This window comes from Danio rerio, chromosome 3 (assembly GCF_049306965.1).
Source record: "Danio rerio strain Tuebingen ecotype United States chromosome 3, GRCz12tu, whole genome shotgun sequence".
Lineage (NCBI taxonomy): Eukaryota > Metazoa > Chordata > Actinopteri > Cypriniformes > Danionidae > Danio > Danio rerio.
The window spans coordinates 21118902-21138662 of NC_133178.1; the positions used below are offsets into that span (position 1 = coordinate 21118902).

General features: G+C 39.5%; 1 protein-coding gene across 11 annotated transcripts in view; it reads left to right on the forward strand.

Moving 5' to 3' along the window:
• Positions 1 to 19761, forward strand: part of arhgap27l (Rho GTPase activating protein 27, like) — a 78503-nt gene that overhangs the window by 43003 nt on the left and 15739 nt on the right. For 7 of the 11 annotated variants that reach the window (XM_073944340.1, XM_073944343.1, XM_073944339.1 and 4 more), the window contains 2 exons: positions 18615 to 19079; positions 19519 to 19731. In XM_073944340.1, coding sequence (XP_073800441.1) covers positions 18615 to 19079; positions 19519 to 19731 — 678 coding nt within the window. Of the gene's footprint in view, positions 1 to 4032; positions 4259 to 6666; positions 7809 to 18614; positions 19080 to 19518; positions 19732 to 19761 lie in introns of those variants that run through there. The other 4 variants (XM_073944345.1, XM_073944346.1, XM_017354750.4 and 1 more) reach the window with 2 other exon arrangements.

Sequence of the window (19761 nt, forward strand, 5' to 3'; positions counted from 1 at the left end):
CCAAACCTGCTAATAGCGTCAAGCAAATCTAAGTGTAAACTCTTAAAACTATATTTGTCTTCTGAAAATGATCTCAAGGTATTAGGGTAAACAATAAATAACAGAATTTAATTTTTTTGGGTGAACTAACCCCTTATTTGAGATTGACTTTTAGAGTTTTACTCCTTTCCATACTATAAAATGAGGTTGTAAATCAAATGTAAATACCAATTTATATCTAAATGTTCAAATGTGTGCCTTGTAGACAGGATAAGTCAGCTGACAAAAAAAAAATGCATGTTTTCAAATCCTCTACCACTGCTTTCTCTTTCTAAATTTGACTTTTAACAGTTCCTTAAATTGCACTGCAAATACACAAGCAGTGGTGATGCTTATCTGTGAACAAAACATTTAAACCCAGTTGCTTTTCACACATGCTGATGTGATGTAATTTACATTTTAGAAAATTATGAAAGATAGATACATACTGCAGAGATTTGCAGTTTATTTCTATAATAGAACAAATGAAGTGCTGAACTAGATTAAATAATGACCTCTGCCTCCAAATATTTGCGTGGTTTTGACGCATATCTCTGCTTGGCAGGATTATTAAACAACAACAGAGTATAAATCCTTGTGAGGAAAGCAGTAGAACAGGAAGTGTTATTAAATGAAATGTTATCAACATGGGCCACTGGGAGGCGACGTTTTCATGTAAAATATATCCGACTGTTTCACGTATATCAGTGTTAACTGCACCTCAAAAGGAGAGGAAGCATAACATCTTCCATTTAAAGGCTTATAAAAAATATTTTGATAATCTAAAAGGACTTTCAAGTCGTAAAGCAATCAGAACTGTAAATGTACTCCAAAAACTAAACGCATCCTCTCTGTACCCAATCTTGTTCTTATTTTTTTCTTTCTTTCCTTCTTTCTTTCTTTTTGTTATTTTGCTTACAGATTTCATGCTAAAAATATGAATATCATATTGTAAGATTTGTAATGCATTTGATTGGAAATGTTCAGCAAATACAAAAAATAATAATAATAAAAAAATAACTGCACGTCAAATATATATATATATATATATATATATATATATATATATATATATATATATATATATGTGTGTGTGTGTGTGTGTGTGTGTGTGTGTGTGTGTGTGTGTGTGTGTGTGTGTGTGTGTGTGTGTGTGTGTGTGTGTGTGTGTGTGAGTGAGTGAATATATGATTATGGCGGTCTCAAAAATTTTAGTTAATAACAGTAATAATAGTATGTATATATATATATATATATATATATATATATATATATATATATATATATATATATATATATATATATATATGTGTGTGTGTGTGTGTGTGTGTGTGTATATATGTATATGTACACACACATACATACTATTATTAACTACAATTTTAGAGACCGCTATAATCTTAAATCAGTCAGGTCACCATCAAAGTGACAGTTTGTCCACTTAGTTTCTCTGTCGCTGGAGCCAGATGTCATAAAAAGCACTGGAAACAATAGCAAGTAAAGGAGAGCTACTTCACATTCAGGACCTACTTCATGACATCAGAGCAGGATATTACTGTTCCTACAGGGAGGAAAGGATATAAAAACGTCACTATCCCAGTTGTGCATATCCCATGACAGCCACCTCGGCAAACTGACAAAGAAAACATAAAAGAACAGTTTTGTTTCTGATGGCATTTGATCAGCTTTTTTATTATTTTAAAAATATTTTTTTATTAAGTGGTTTAAACAAATTATTGAATTGCTGAATTTAAAAAAACTAATTGAGTTGAACATTATAATATTACATTTGTTTGTTTAAATTTAACACACAAATTGTTTGCAAAAACTTTGCAGACATAATTTGTCCAGTCTGTGTGTCATTTTTGATTTTATGTGTGTGAAGAGATAATAGGCTATAGGTTTGATGAATACACCATGCCGCAAAGTTTAATTAACAGCTACAGGGCATGTCCCAACAGGGTTGGACTTTCTTTTAATGTCAGCCGTGACTAAATAATAGAAGATAGTTATGTTTGCATCTCACTTCTAGCAGGTAATGTTTCTTAATTCTTTCTCGAAATTCAATATGAGACAATTTTCCTAATTTTGGCATTTCCTCCAGCACACTTTCGGCTTTGGAGTAAAAGTCTCACTTAGCTTTATGCATGCACAAAGGGAAACGTGCTAATCTCCTGGGACATTGTTAGCACAGATCTTGTGATCTGAGTCAGGCTTGGTGTTGTAGCTGCAAGGTTACTATTGCTGGCACAGATGCTTTCAGCTTCTCGGTTTCAAAATTGGTAAATGATCCTGAAGCTTGAAATTTGTCCGAAAGCGAGGGAGTGAGTGAGACAAAGGCAGAGTATAAATGAAGGCATGAGAAAGAGGGATTTTTTTTTCTTATTTTCAAATTATTGACTCATTCTGTACTGCTTTGGTCATTCAAATTGTTTTGTATCATAAATACACTGAAAGATTGAAACTAGCAGGGAAGGGAGAGTGAGTTGGAGAGTGAGAGTGAAAGAGAGACTTTTGTCTTACCTTTTATGGCTTACTAAAGAAATTTGTCTTATAATATACTGATTTCAGTTTAATAACAAAATTCCAGGCAATGTAGTGGTAGCTGTAATCAGTTTTGCTTTAACTTTGCCTCGTTTTAAAAGGTTTGCGGATGAATAACAGCCTTGTTGGTTAATAATGGCACTTTTACAGCCAATGAAAAGTGAAGTTTTGTAATACTTATTAATAGATTGCATAAAATGGATGAACTTAAAAAGTGTGAGTATGCTTAATTCAGCCTAACTCTAAGCATTTGGAGATCTAATGCGGATGAAAAGCTATACACTCATGTTTGGAAAAGGTTTAGAAAAGAAGGGGAGAGGCACGGTGGGAGTAGAGCTCTCAGTGCACCTGTATCAGGTTTCAGAGCCATTGTTGGGCTGTTTACATCAGTCGCTGACAAATGTTTCACACAAAACCAGCACTGTATGAAGCTTGAGAACTTCTGAAGTGTCCATATGATGATGTTGCTATATAATTTGTGGAGGCCATCATTCATAAATTGTCTATAGGCTATATAGAGTTAAAGTCAAAAGTATTAGCCCTCCTGTGAATTTTGAATTTTTAGTCCTCCTTTTAAAGTTTAACAGAGCAAGGTAATTTTCACAGTATTTTCTGTAATATTTTATCTTCTGAAGAAATTCTTATATGTTTTATTTTGGCTAGAATAAATGCAGTTTTTAAGAACCATTTTAAGGTCAATGTTATTGCACTTTAAGCTGAATACTATCGTGAAATAATATCCAGTAAAATAGTATGCAATGTTATCATGGCAAAGATAAAATGAAATTAGTTATTAGAAATTAGGCTAGTAAAACTATTATGTTCAGAAATGTGTTTAAAAAATCTTCTTTCTGTAAAAGAGAAAATGGCAGGGCTAATAATTCTGACTTCAACTGTATAATATAATAGTTCAGAGTAAAACTTGAGAACATATACAAAACGTCTAATTAATAAAATGCTTTTTAAAGATTTTGTAAAACAGAGATAAATCTTTGTCGTCGACCACAAGCCTGATTCAAGCATTTTAATCACTATGAGCTCGCTTTTACTGAGCCATTATTATTTGAGCGCTATGCAACAACCAAGAGAAAAGCTGGCAGCTGTTACAAACCTGCTATAATGCCCCTCAGCCACTGGCACGTTTACAAAACAAAGGAGGAGATCTTCCTGAAGGCCTCCAAAATCTCATTTCACTGCTTTAAACCCAAACAAGTTTTAGAGCTACCACTCCCGAATTAAGGGCACTGTAAATACACGATCAACCGTGTCCTCTCCCTTGATGTTGCTGAGCGTGACAGATGGCTGCTTTACCTAATGTCTGAACAAACGTGTAAAGGATACACTTAAAGCACGTTTTTTTATTTGGCTTTGTACGTCGTGAAGCGTTTCAAGATTGGGTGGGATATAAAGAGTTAAACGACGTAGCAGGTTTGCCGCTCCCATAAAACTCAACTGTTGGGAGGTGGTTTTACCTGCACTAGCGCCGCTTCAAGGTGGAGAACAAGTGAGACACTGGAGACGTCCATCGCAAATCAAATGCAGGTGTTTTTTTTTGTTGTTGTTTTTTTTTTTGCGAATACTTGACACCGATTTGAGAGGATATTTTGACGGCTTAGTTGACTAATGAGACTTTACAAATTTGCGCGCAAATAGTGAGGAATCACATGCTGCACTTTCTTGTTGGAGGATATATCGAGTAAGTTTTATTTGTTTTTCTTTTTTACTCTGCCATACTTTACTATATGGATTTGCCCTTCAGTGTTTGGACTTCCAGCAGTGAAATTTAAACCATACTGAACTGAACTAAACTGAACTTCAACTCTGGACTGACTTCGTTTAAATTTTCTTGAACTTCTATGTTAAGCTGCTTTGACACAATCTACATTGTTAAAGTGATAGAAATAAAGATTAATTTAATTTAAATGATCTATACATTTTTAAAGAGTGCTTACAGTTGTACAGTAGCTTTAACACTTCTTACACCAAATATTTCATAGATTTACTTGATGGTCTTTAAAAATGGCTTAAACTGACCTGTTTAGCAGACCAGCAAAATAGCTAAGACTGCTTAGTTTCTATTTAATCATTAATAAGTTGATGGATAAAAATTAAAGCGGACTTTATGTTTCCACACACCTTGTTTTACCAATGGAGTCAAGGTTCATTACTGCTATCAAATGATTGCCTTATTGTGCCAGTGTTTATTTTAAACTGTTCTTTAGGCAGTGTAATTATTTACCACTATTAATTTTTATTGGTTTAATTTTATTAGTGTAAAACAAATCTAACAATAAAGGCCGATTGAAAGCTGAAGAATATTCAAAAAAAGATAAATGATGGACTATGTGAGGTATGTGGTGCTTTTATGTTTAAGGAGACTTATTTTATGAAGTAGCACTATTCTAATACTAAACATTCCACTGATGATGTCTTTTTTTCCTGTTCATTCTCCGTTCTCTGTTTTCTTTGTGCATCAAATCATTATGTTTTGACCGTTTACTGCTGTGTAGCTATTTTGAGAAGATAAAGCCAGTTGCTCTTTGAATTGTTCTGTGATGAACTGTGAGTCAGACTCTTGTAGATTAATTATGTTGGCACAGTTTAGTTTCTTAAAAACCTTCAGATTATTTCTTTGCATTTTTAAATATTTTATGATTTACACTTTGAATTACTTTTTACTTTTTGTAAGCTCTATTTTCATTAGTTTATTAGGTATTTATTAGCCTTTAGCACATTTTTTTCCCTCGAGTTCAGCCTTGATAGGGAGTGATCGATGACAATTTCAGCTGACCAAATAAATAAGTGTTATTGTATATTATTTCATGACTAAAAGGTGTGTCTTATAAATAGCTTTAAACTTCATTAAACACATTTATTAATTAAGGTTTAGTTTAATCGGTCTGAAATGGACAGCAATCAAGTAATCTTTTAAATCTTTAGTCTTAAACATTTGATGTTTTAAGTGTTCCTGGTTTCTGTTATTGTTTTTGCTGCACAAGGAAGAACTGTGCAATCAAGAATGAGGTCAAAATTCACTGGAGTGTCATAACTATTTTAAGACTACTGGCAACGTAAATGATTGACCAAACACTTAGTGCACATTGATTTCTTGCAGTTTACTTTATGTTGACAGTTTAGTTCATGGGTTTATATTCAATATAAAAATGTGGTAACCCTGTTAAACAAGCTTCTTTCCATTGACTATAGTTAAATATATCAGCATTTATTAATCTGAGCCATTGTTAAGTTTATCATGAACAAAAACGATGTTTGAATTTACTGCTCATTATTAGTAAAAAAAATAGTTTTAATTCAGTACATTAACATTAACTAATAGACAGTGTTGCCAGATCTATTCTTATTATTTCATAATTGTTAATCATTGCAGATGAATATTTCTCTAACTTGAATGTAAACACAATCCTTGTACTTTGTTGGGTTGTAAGTCTGTGTGTCAGTGTGTGAAGTCAAAATGAGATGGCTCTACTGTAAAAAAAAAACAAAACTCAAACGAATGTCCTTGACACCAATGCTGGTAGAGTTATCTGTTGTAAATAAAAACATATATATTTTAAATACTGGTTTAAAATACTCCTCTATGATATCTTGGACATGACTCAGATTTATAACTTGGTGTATGCTGATGTAGGGCTGGGCGATAAATCGAAAAATAATCGATATTGACATTCAGAACCTATAATCGTTCTTATTTTTCCATGTCGATTTTTCTCAGTTACTTTCACTACCGCATATGGAGTCACATGGCCCCGGTCTGTTAGCCACACTCTGCAACCTCATCTAATCCCTGGTCAAGTAGGATGATGAACCCATTCTTGAGCTTTACTTTGCACTACATTGATGATGATTGGAAGCTGCGCCAGAGATGCCTCGAGACGGCATATTTTTCATTACATTAAAATTATTATTTACATTTAAGTTGTTTACAGAAAATGCAAGAAATTTAGTTTAACATATTATTTACAGGATATGTAAGTTATTTTATTTAGATATTTCATAATTTTAATATAAAATATACTAAAAATAATTTACATTGTTTCCAAAAGTCCAAGTTATTTCTTTCTTTTTTTTCATTTTTTTGAAAATTTAGAAGTGTCTTAAGTAAAATTAAGTAAAATAATATTTACTGTCATCATGGCAAAGATAAAATAAATCAATTATTAGAAATAAGCTATTAAAGCTATTATGTTTAGAAATGTGTTAAAAAAAATCTTTTCTCCTTTAAATAGAAATTGAGTAAAAAAATAATTCAGGGGGGCTAATAATTCTGACTTCAACTGTATATGGCAGAAAAACAAAATATTGCAATGTCAGTTTTTTCCAATATCGAGCAGCCCTAGTCTGATCCACTGAGGCTTTTGTTCTGTTCAGATAAAGATAAGCCTGTCTTTAAAGTGAAATGAAAAAAGCATCGAAAAGTGCTTTTGAGGTTTTATTTGAATGTCAAAACTTTGGCTTACAATCTAGACTTACCCGCTTGATTTGATTACACTAGAATCCCATCTCACCCAGTTCTCCTCACAAAGCTCGTTCAACAGGAAAGAGGAAGTAAAGCGAGGGACTAAATCTGTGATTTCAGTTCCCCCGTTGGAATAGTTGGACTTTGCTGAGCACTTACTATATAGATTAAAAATATAAAATCAGCTTTTGATTTTATACTTCAAACTGTTTCTTACGCACATCATAGCGAGTTTTGACAGATCACAGGATGTTTACTGAGCCCATGATTGTTTGTTTATTTGAATTAGCATCACTCCACCTATAGAGGAAATGATAGTTTAACACGAGTCCCTCCACCCACACAGCTAGTTTGTGTTCCCAGATGAGGTTTCTGTGTTTGTATGACTGTTCATACATGTGTGTTGGACCCTCGGGAGATCCAGCTTTCCTGTCAAATAATCTGATGAGCCCCTCCTCTAAATGTTTTACAGTAAATATGCAGTTTCTGTAAATCTCCACTCACTATACCTCCTGATATCCAGAAGCTGAGCTGTAGTTAAGTGGAAAAGCGTCTTCCCGTCTTGCTTTGTTTTGAAACTCTCATTCCCTTAAAGTGTGACCAAATGTGGTCAGAGCACAGTAACTGAATTTTGGTACACTTTCTGATCCTATTTTTTTATGAGAGGCTAACTGTTTTGACAACCGTTCGGATGGAAGTGAAAGAGGTGATCCACAAGGCTTGCCGTACACTCATTCCCAGGCTGCAGACCTTCTTGAGGTTTCGTAAGGTAAGCAGGAGACACAAGGTAGCATTGTGAGGCTGAGACTTGAGTTTGTGGGAATGATGTGACAGATATGCAGGAAGAAAATCTTGGACTCGCTGATTACATCAGTGCTTGTCAGACTATCCTACTGTTGTTCTCATAGAAGAGGCTGCCCTTTACAAGTCAAAGATCACTTACTTGAAGTTTGTTGCTGCATCTTAAGTGGTGACGTAGGATAAAATGCATTATTGGTGTTATTGAGGTTTTCAGATCCTTATAATTGGTTTTAGATGACCGTATTGCTTGCATGAGATGCCAAATTGTGTATTTTTGCATTTTAATTGTTGTTTATTTGAATTTCAGTCTATGGTCTGTTAAATTTTTTAATTCTGATTAAATCAAAACGCTAAATCCACAGGTAGTTTTATTTAGATTTGATCACAATCTTAATTGTGATCCCCTCAGTGGTAACCATAGTATCTCAGTGACACTTGCTGGAGCCTTAATTCCTCTGTGGGATCTCAAGGGAGTGGATGGAGATCCACCGACTCTCCAGTATGCTCAAAAATATTGGTGGTAGCTAATACATGTTACTATATGAGCTACTGCATATATGATTTCTCTTTCTGCCTGTGTTTGATTCAAACGGCGATATCTAACATGTCATAACTGTTGAAAATTCAAAGCAATCTCATGGCAATTTGTAACTTCTTGATTTAGTGGTTAACTCATATGAATTCGTACAATTTAGTACGATTTGCTCATCACCTAATCATGGTTGGTTATAGGGACGGCGTTGGGTGCCATGCCTCCTTTAAATTGGTAAATTTTCGTATAACTGAATATGTATGAGTTAGCCACTAAACTGACAAAACGTAAAATACATTTTCTCGTGAGATCAGGTTGGAAAATTTGGTCAAATAGTGTTCTGGAGATATCAATACTATTTTAAGTTGCCTCATTCACACTAGCGAAGACTATGTAGCAGCCTGTTGCGTTTGAAGTCGTTAATGAGCATTACCACTTTGATATTGTAATGTTTTTGGTGATATTGGCAGAGAGCAAATGAATTTACATGCCGCTGAAACTAAACATTCAGAGAAAACACTAAATATAAATGGAATCAGTTCATAAATGCTTAAATACAGAAATGATCAAGAAACAAAGTGCGTTCTCTGTCATTGCGGCTATTCATCTGCTGCAAATGCAGGTCCGTGTAGGTCTACAGCACTGAGAATACAACCAACCTCTGCGGGAGCTGAGAGAATATCCCGTGAGCTCTACTGGTGCTTGTTGTGGCACTCGACATGTCCACTTTGCCGCCAATGTTCACTGTCTCTCGCGTAGACTGAGGTCACCCAAAGTTGCTCACTCTCCACTGATTTGAATGGTCGATTGTCGCTTGTCGCTTTGTCGCTCGTAGTGTGAATGCAGCTAAAGTTCTGCTTTAATCTGGCAATTGTATTGGGCAATTTTCTACTTTTAACGCATGGCAATCCATTGATTATCCCTTGTATATGGAATATTACAATTTTTGTAAGACATAATAGATTGTCCATCTACAGCTATACATTATTTAAGCAGTTGATGTGGAGTTTGAAGTTTGGCAATGTCGTGTGATGTGTTATTATCCTGTAATTAAAAAACAAAGTTTTTAAACATCATTCTATATTTATTGAACATGCATGCATCTTTAGCTTCGCTATGCGGCTTGACTTTAGTGTGCGAAATAGAAGATAAAATGTGGTTTAAAAGGAAGTTAACTTACTGTGGTAACCTAAAATTTACATCATCTTCATTAGGGCTTCACAATATATCGTTTCAGCATTGATATTGCAATGTGCGCATCAGCAATAGTCACATCACAATTTGATGATGATTTGTAGAGTCACAGCCAATAGTAGAGTGAAAGTTGATCATTTGCATGGTTTTTTAACACCTTTGACTGAGCATTAAAAAAAGTTTGTTTGGGGGTGAATTGTTTTTAATTATTCATACAATTTATGCTAAAAAGAATTTTTTTTTTTTTAACTTAGAATTTTCGCTTGTTTTTAGTTCAATTATCTACACTTTAAAGCGGAAATAAGATTATTTTAATTACCCCATTGGCAGATAATTTAGCTTGTTGTAAGGAAAAACTCTTAATTTTGACTTATTTCTTCTGTAGGCAAAATCAAAACAATATTTTTACTTGATTTACAAGAATTTTTAGATTTTTGGACAAGAAATGAGACAAAGCAATAATTGTTTGCATTGTGATTATTAAATTTATGTACCTGAATGTTGTTAGACTCACCATGAAACAAGTCAAATAGTATTCATATCGCAATATTTAGGGCAGAAAAACAAAATATTGCAATGTCAGGTTTTTCCATTATCGTGCAGCCCTGATATCAATTATAGTTTTTAAAATCATTGTAAATGTAATATTTGATATTACTTTGATTGAGTTGTGTTCCTTTTAGCCGATGTGTTTGATTCAGATTTATTTTGTGAGACTTCTCAGAATCCTCTGCCTGTTGTTGTGTTTTGATCTTGGCTTCCCTTCCCTTGAGAGAGTGCTGTGGAAAACACATTATCTGGATGTTTCCTCATTTTGGATAAACGCACGCAATACACAGTAACTTTCACTTGTACTAAACAAACACAGGTTTTTTTAAGGGCCTGTTGTTGACATATTTGAGATCTCACATTGTGGTTTCCAGAGAGCTTCCGTAGGTGTGCATTTTTTAAAATTGTGATTTATTGTGCCCATGTCAGACATGATGTTGCCTGCTCTTAATGTTTGGAACACGTGACACCATATATTTTGGGCAAACATTCCTCTAAAGTGTAGAGATGCTCCGTTTGATTAAAATTCCCTTGAAGAGTGAAGGCTGAAAGATGAAAGCTGGCAAGATATTTGATTCCACATAAAGGTCTTTGTGTCGCTGCTGAATCGAGGGAGCGGTTTCAGCAGGGTTTTCTCCCCAAAGCGCTTTGTTTTTTTTTTCAGGTTGCTACTACACACCTTTGTTCAGATGATTAATGGAAGTTCTTGGATGAGACCTATAGTATTTAGATACACTCCTTGCTTTGACTTGATGTCACATTAGCGCCATGTTCCGTGTAATGTGGTCGGTTTAATAGCATACTGTATATTCATTAAGTTGAATCTTTTCTTGGTTTTCAGTGCTTATGTACACAACAATATTCCAGAAAAGGCTTTTCAGTGTTTGCTACCAAAGTATGTTTAGTCAAACTATTTTGGGACTTGATTACTTTGGATCTTTGGATATTTGAATGTAAATTTTCAGGTAGAAATAATTATAATGCATGCTTTTGACTCATTTGTAATTGTAAATGACTTTGCATTTGAGCAATTATTTTTTTCCTATGACTATGATTTTGAAGGTCAGTAGAGGATGAAAACATTTTTATTATCAAGCCAACGAAAACAAAATTGATATTATAACATAGTATAGCACAATAAATTGCAGAATATAATTTTTTATTATGTGTTTTTTTTGTCATTTGCCTCTATAAATGGTCAAACTCAAGTCAAGTCAGATGTGTTTTAATTGCCAGTGTTTTTGTTTGTCATTCATGTGCTGGAAAAAAAATTGTACTGTAAGTGAAATCATGGCTGTTGTTATCATTACAGCTATAATGTGGACTATTTAAAAATTTGCTATCATTTTTGGTTTGGTTTTTGTTTGTTTCATAGACAATTTTGTTGTTTTTAGTTTGGTTTTATTTTGCAAACATTTTAATTGACTTTTATCTGCTGAGTTTCATTTTTAGTTTTAGCAATTAGTTTTGCAGATTTCACAGGACACTATCAGAGTAGACCAACGCATACTAATGGTTAATGTTTGCACATGTTACATTAAAGTTGTGCAAACCTCTTTATAATAAAGTCAAATAATGGTTTGATCCAGGCTACACGGTAGCTCAGTGGTTAGCAATGTCGCCTCGCAGCAAGAACTTTGCTGGTTCGAGTCCTGGCTGGGTCAGTTGGCATTTCTGTGTTAAGTTTACATGTTCTCCTCGAGTTCACATGCTCTGGTTTCCCATAGAGTCCAGACACATGCGGTATTGGTGAGTTGAATAAGCTAAATTGGCCATAGTGTATGTATGTGAATGTAAGAGTTTATGTGTGTTTCCCAGTACTGGGTTGCATCTGGAAGGGCATCAGCTGTGCAAAACACATGCTGAATAAGTTGGCGGTTCATTCCGCTGTGGTGCCCTCTGATAAATAAAGGGACTAAGGAAAATAAATTGCAAGTTGAAAGTAAAACATTATGGTGCAATTTTATTTTAAGGTACAATTCTCACTATTAGCAAACCATTAACCAAGACTTTCAGCTTAATTAATTACTAATTTGCTGCTTATCAGTTTGGGCTGCTAAATATATAATTTCAGCATCAATATTTTGCAATAGTCACTTCATAGTATATGCAACGTTGGGTCTGGATTATAATTTATAATTTGCATGTGTTTTTGAGGTCTGTGACTGTATGAGGTTTTTAAAAGCATTAAGGCATAAGAAATTGTACTATTTGTAACTTTACAAACAATTCATTTTATTGAATTATTCACACGACGAGGATGCAGTATTATTTTACTTTTGGTTATTCAATTACTTTATACCTGAATACTCTTAGACTCCACGGAAAAACCAAAGCACTGTTTATCTAATTTGTATATATTTTTAATTGTATTTATTTATCTATGCTTGTAGATAGTTTATTGTAATTTGTGCTGCACTTCCCTACAGAACCATCACAATTAATCTCAATCAAGAAATGATTAATATTTTTATTTTTAATTAATATTCATAAAATTATCATCTTACAGGGTAAATATTTTTTGAACATTCTCAAGAATATGTCAAAAGCCGATAGATCCACTTCCTGTCAGGGTTCTGCCACTCTGATCTTGTAAATTCTTGTTTTGGTGGCAGATCTCTGACACTACTCGTGTCTGGTCCTGTTTCTGTGTCTGTGTGCGCGCGCGCCGTCGTGGGTGTACGCAGAGTGTGCGCGCTCCTGCTTGACGCGGCCGCGTGCGCGCTCTGCGTCCCTCAGACGCGTGCTCTCTTGTACTCGTGTTTGTGTTTTCGTCTGTCAGCAGCATGGTGTTTCATTCCCAGCGTCTCAGTCTTGTTGGTTTCGGTTTTGGTCGGCGCTGGGATGAAGCATGCATGCTGCATATGTGAGCGCATGGTGAGTTTTCATTCATCGTGTGCTCGTGTCTTGCGTCTTTTGTCAAAGCACGTGGCTCGGTGTTTACATTGTGGTCACGTGCTTTTGTCGTGTGCTTCAGTGTTGTGTTATGTGAGCGCATGGCTTGTATTGTCTCTCTGTGTCATGCGCTCTCCCGTCTATTGTCTAGTCCCACCCTCCTTGTTAACCCATTATTAGTTTGTCATGTTCACCTGTGTGTCAATTTACTTTTTGCTTTATAATCCCCCTCATGTTTTCAGTCCTTTGCGAGTTCGTCATCATATGTTGTCGATGTTTACCTGTCTTGCTGTGTCCAGTCCTGCCTTGTCGTGCCTGCCCAGTCAAGTTTGTTTGTTTGATTTATTGTTTGTTGTAGTAGTGTTTTCCCCCTCGGGGTTGTTTATTTTTGCCTTTTATTTTATTTTTTAATTAATAAATCCAACTTCACTCTGCGCTTGGGTCCTTGCTCCTTTTTCCCTTTACCGGAACGTGACAGTACGAACTCGCCAAAAATGAGGACCCAGCAGAGTGAAGACAGCCCCTTCTCCAGCCGCATACTGCAGCTCATCAGTCTGCAGTCGCTGCGGCAACGTGGCATGAAGGTGGAAAGTTTTGCGGCTAAATTTTGTGTGGCAGCAGAGGGGCTGGGGTTTAATGATCAAGCCCTGGTGAACCTCCTTAACTATGCCCTCGACAAGCCCCTCAATATCCAGCAGATGCTGAAATTGGGAGGGCTATCTTACCATCAGTTTGTGGAGCATTTGGTTCATCAGGCTGCTTATGGCGAACATCCCAATCCCAGCTCTCTGTTGCCCTCTGCTCTGCAGCTAAAGGAGAGAGTGATCCTTCAAGAGAAGAGGATCCCTTACACCAGCGCCACCTCCCAACACATGTCCAGCCCGCAAGGGCTGACCCGCACTCAAAAGCGGAGGTTAAAGAGGAAGACCTCTGCTGCAGTGTCGGCTCCAGCCCCAGAGCGCCCTCCAGTGTCGGCTCCAGCCCCAGAGCGCCCTCCAGTGTCGGCTCCAGCCCCAGAGCGCCCTCCAGTGTCGGCTCCAGCCCCAGAGCGCCCTCCAGTGTCGGCTCCAGCCCCAGAGCGCCCTCCAGTGTCGGCTCCAGCCCCAGAGCGCCCTCCAGTGTCGGCTCCAGCCCCAGAGCGCCCTCCAGTGTCGGCTCCAGCCCCAGAGCGCCCTCCAGTGTCGGCTCCAGCCCCAGAGCGCCCTCCAGTGTCGGCTCCAGCCCCAGAGCGGCCTCCAGTGTCGGCTCCAGCCCCAGAGCGGCCTCCAGTGTCGGCTCCAGCCCCAGAGCGGCCTCCAGTGTCGGCTCCAGCCCCAGAGCGGCCTCCAGTGTCGGCTCCAGCCCCAGAGCGGCCTCCAGTGTCGGCTCCAGCCCCAGAGCGCCCTCCAGTGTCGGCTCCAGCCCCAGAGCGGCCTCCAGTGTCGGCTCCAGCCCCAGAGCGCAGCTCAGTGCCGGTCCCAGTCCGGCTCCTTGCCCTGCCGGCACCACCCAGACGTCTTGCCCTGCCGGCGTCAACCAGACGTCTAGCCCTGCCGGCACCAGCCCGGCTTCTTGCCCTGCCGGCATCAACCAGACGTCTTGCACAGCCGGCGCCTCCCAGACGTCTTGCCCAGCTGGCCCCAGCCCGGCTCCTTGCCCTGCCGGCTTCAGCCCAGCTCCTTGCCCTGCCGGCACCACCCAGACGTCAAGCCCTGCCGGCCCCAGCCCGGCTCCTTGCCCTGCCGGCACCACCCAGACGTCTTGCCCAGCCGGCTCCAGCCCGGCACCTTGCCCTGCCGGCACCTACCAGACGTCTTTCCCTGCCGGCACCTACCAGACGTCTTTCCCTGCCGGCACCTACCAGACGTCTTTCCCTGCCGGCACCTACCAGACGTCTTTCCCTGCCGGCACCTACCAGACGTCTTTCCCTGCCGGCACCTACCAGACGTCTTTCCCTGCCGGCACCTACCAGACGTCTTTCCCTGCCGGCACCTACCAGACGTCTAGCCCTGCCGGTCCCAGCCCGGCTCTTTGCCCTGCCGGTCCCAACCAGACGTCTTGCCCTGCCGGCCCCAACTAGACGTCTTGCCCTGCCGGCGCACCCCAGACGTCTTGCCCAGCCGGCCCCAGCCCGGCTCCTAGCCCCTCCGGCTCCCCTCTGGTCTTCAGCCCCTCCGGCTCCCCTCTGGTCTTCAGCCCCGCCGGCTCCCCTCTGGTCTTCAGCCCCGCCGGCTCCCCTCTGGTCTTCAGCCCCGCCGGCTCCCCTCTGGTCTTCAGCCCCGCCGGCTCCCCTCTGGTCTCCAGCCCCGCCGGCTCCCCTCTGGTCTTCAGCCCCGCCGGCTCCCCTCTGGTCTTCAGCCCCGCCGGCTCCCCTCTGGTCTTCAGCCCCGCCGGCTCCCCTCTGGTCTTCAGCCCCGCCGGCTTTAGTTAAGTCGCCTCTAGACCAGCCGGCTCCCTACAGGCCTTCATCCCAGCCAGCTCCCTACAGGCCTCCTGCCTTGCTATCCCAGGCCGATCCTCCTTGGGTTGTCCCTCCTGCTCCACCTTGGAGCATGCCTCTGCCACCCTGGACTGATCCTCCGGCTCCACCCTGGTTCCCTGCCGGGGTCCCTGACCCATTGCACCTGTCCTGGACTGTCCCTCCTGATCCTCCCTGGCTTTGCCCTCCCATCCCTCCCTTGTTTGTCTTGTTGGGTCTGACTTGGCTCCCCTCCCTCCCCCCCTTCATGTCTTGCCTGTTCACCTCCCTGTCTTGTGTTTGTTGATGTTGCCTGTTTTGTTGTCTTGTGGTGTTTCTTGTCTGTCTTGTACCTTGTTGGATGTTCCCTTTAGGGACGCCAGGTGGCGTCCCTTTTGGGGGGGGGGGGTAGTGTCAGGGTTCTGCCACTCTGATCTTGTAAATTCTTGTTTTGGTGGCAGATCTCTGACACTACTCGTGTCTGGTCCTGTTTCTGTGTCTGTGTGCGCGCGCGCCGTCGTGGGTGTACGCAGAGTGTGCGCGCTCCTGCTTGACGCGGCCGCGTGCGCGCTCTGCGTCCCTCAGACGCGTGCTCTCTTGTACTCGTGTTTGTGTTTTCGTCTGTCAGCAGCATGGTGTTTCATTCCCAGCGTCTCAGTCTTGTTGGTTTCGGTTTTGGTCGGCGCTGGGATGAAGCATGCATGCTGCATATGTGAGCGCATAGTGAGTTTTCATTCATCGTGTGCTCGTGTCTTGCGTCTTTTGTCAAAGCACGTGGCTCGGTGTTTACATTGTGGTCACGTGCTTTTGTCGTGTGCTTCAGTGTTGTGTTATGTGAGCGCATGGCTTGTATTGTCTCTCTGTGTCATGCGCTCTCCCGTCTATTGTCTAGTCCCACCCTCCTTGTTAACCCATTATTAGTTTGTCATGTTCACCTGTGTGTCAATTTACTTTTTGCTTTATAATCCCCCTCATGTTTTCAGTCCTTTGCGAGTTCGTCATCATATGTTGTCGATGTTTACCTGTCTTGCTGTGTCCAGTCCTGCCTTGTCGTGCCTGCCCAGTCAAGTTTGTTTGTTTGATTTATTGTTTGTTGTAGTAGTGTTTTCCCCCTCGGGGTTGTTTATTTTTGCCTTTTATTTTATTTTTTAATTAATAAATCCAACTTCACTCTGCGCTTGGGTCCTTGCTCCTTTTTCCCTTTACCGGAACGTGACACTTCCCCTTATGACAGTTTTAGGTATTACTGATATCCAGCTAAAAACAGTATAACAAAATATAATTCAATTTGTTAGTCTACTAGCACGAAGGTTAACATTATTAAACTGGAAACAGAAAGCTGCTCCTACATATATACTTCTAATGAGGGATGTAATTAAATACTGAGTACCGATTCCTTCTCATGGTGATCGGCTGATACTGAGTACCGATTCTAATGCTTCAGGCTTTATAATGCATTAAGCACATTTCCACTCTAAGTATGAACCTTAAATAAAGATCTCTCCTTACCTAAGAGAATAAATTAAAGATGTTGCATATAATACTTTAAACCATTTGGTGTGGACATGTCATGATCAGAAGCAGCTTTACAGAAAATAATAGATAAAACATACAAAATATTGGTAAGAAAAATGACTAACAAAGCAATATGGAAACTCTGCAAATGATAGAAGAAGAGTTCAACATGTCTCAATGAAGTTTTGACCGCGTATTTGCTGCATAATTAGTTAAAATGCACACCTATAGTTCCATTACTTCTTTACTAAAAGGAAATAAGTCATAAACTACTGTTTATTGCAGTAATATTGCAAAAAATAAACTTTTTATTTCCCTAATATTTCCAGCCATTTTTTTCATGAACTTGCAATATTGTTGAAAACACTCAACTTTCAGTTCTGATATGTAAAAGAGTTTATTTGCTTGTAAACTCCTAAACAAACAATTGCGATCGGTTCATGAGATCGGCCAGATTAGCAAGTTCCGATTAAGTCATGAAATGTGATTATCAGCCGATAACGATCTCCAGCCGATTGATCGGAGCATTTCTACTGGCAACTTCTCATGGATTATTTTAAAGACATAAATTCTGAAGAAAATAGTTACATTAAAAAGGTTAAGACTAATTTAGATTAAAACGGAATGTCACTATTTTGTTTTTATTCGAATTTATTCTTTTTTTTTGTATTTACTTTATTCATTCATTCATTTTCGGCTTAGTCCCTTTATTCATCAGGGGTCGCCCCAGCAGAATGAACCGCCAACTTTTCCAGCATATGTTTTGTACGCAGCTGATGCCCTCCAGCTGCAACCCATCACTGGAAAACACCCAAACACACTCATTCACACACTCATACACTACGTACAATTTAGCTTACCCAATTCACCTGTACCACATGTCTTTGGACTGTGGGGGAAACCGGAGCACCCAGAGGAAACCCTCGTGAACGCAGGGAGAACATGCAAACTCCATACAGACACGCCAACTCACCCAGCCGAGGCGCGAACCAGCAACCTTCTTGTTGTGAGGTGATCATGCTACCCCTGGTGCCACCGTGTCGCCCTTATTTTATTATTATTTATTTTATTTTTGTATCCATTATTACTATTTTACTTCTGTGTGTATTATTTGTATATTGTATGTTTTATTGTCAATTGTTGGGTGAATGTTTGTTGGACCAAATTTGCAAGTCATTGTGTTTGAATGTGTTTGAAAAAACAAGTTATATTTTTTCCTATATTGTGCAGCCCTATAATTAATAGTTAGTATTAAGGCATAGTTTGGTTTTAGGGATTAGGCATGTAGAATAAGATCAAACTTTATAAGTACCAATAAACAGCCAATATCTTAATAATAGGCAGGTAATAAGCCAGTAGATAATAGTAGGAATTGGTACTTGAAATGTTGCCAAAATTATTCATAGAAATATTTTTTAATTCATTATACTTTTATATACATTTGTGAAAGCTATAGTTTCAGTTTTCATTTATCTGAAGTTTAGTTAAATTTATCTAACTATAATTTTAGTTTTCGTTTAACCCCAATAGACTTGGCTATTTTAATATTCTTATAATGTTTTTTTTTTCTTTATAAAGTATATAACATCATCGATATCATTATTGTTGCCTGTAGCCTTGTTTAAAAACTCAATGTTCTTTTCTCCCATCAGACGGACAATGATCCCACCACAGCACTGTATGCAAACGTTGCAGACATAAAGAAGAACATTCCTCGCTCCTCAAACTCCTCCGTCTCCACCTGCTCCTCTCCTGGCATCACCCTCAGTCCTGCCCCAGACTCCATCTCTCCGCCCAGCTCGGCCGAATGGCGAGTTCACACTGACCACGACAGCGGTAAGGAGTTCTACTACCACCCGGCCACAGGACAAAGCAGCTGGTCTGACCCCCGCAGCCCTCAGCCGGGAGCAGGAATGGAGTCTGTGACGGCCCCCGTGCCTGCGTCCAGCCCACCCTCGGCACGCTCCGACTGGGAGCAGCTTTTGGATGAGGCCACTGGGAGACATTATTATTATAATCATGCCTCCAATAAAACTTCTTGGACTGCCCCTGAGCCATCAGCACCTGCTTCCTCCAAGCAGGGGCCACACAGTCAGGACAAGGACAAAGAGCGGCCGGTAAGACTGGTGAAATCTTTGGTGAAGCACTGATGAAATCTTTTGGGCCATTAGGATTGTCTTTAAAAAAATTCTATAATTATTTTACTATCTATCTATATATCTCTATCTATCTATCTATCTATCTATCTATCTATCTATCTATCTATCTATCTATCTATCTATCTATCTATCTATCTATCTATCTATCTATCTATCTATCTATCTATCTATCTATCTATCTATCTATCTATCATCTCTCTCTCTCTCTCTCTCTCTCTCTCTCTCTCTCTCTCTGTCTGTCTGTCTGTCTGTCTGTCTGTCTGTCTGTCTGTCTATCAATCCATCCATCCATCCATCCGTCCATCCGTCCATGTTTTTCCATCATTCCATCTATCTGTCTGTGTAATCTATATCTCTTTAATTTGTTTTTTTGCTAATTCATTCTTTGTATTCTCAGCCTCCTTTGCCAGAAGAGGACTACCCAAAAAATCAACATGAGGAATCTCATATTTCATTTCAGCTCCCTAAGGATTTCCAATTGCCTCAAATCAAGCGCGCCGTCATCCCAAGGGCTGTTATGGACACAAATAAAGATGTCCCCACGGGCTGGACTCAGTCTGTAGGGACTGATGGGAAATCTGTGTTCACAAGTGAACTCACACATGAACAGGTAATGAAGGTTCACCAGAAATCAGTAGCG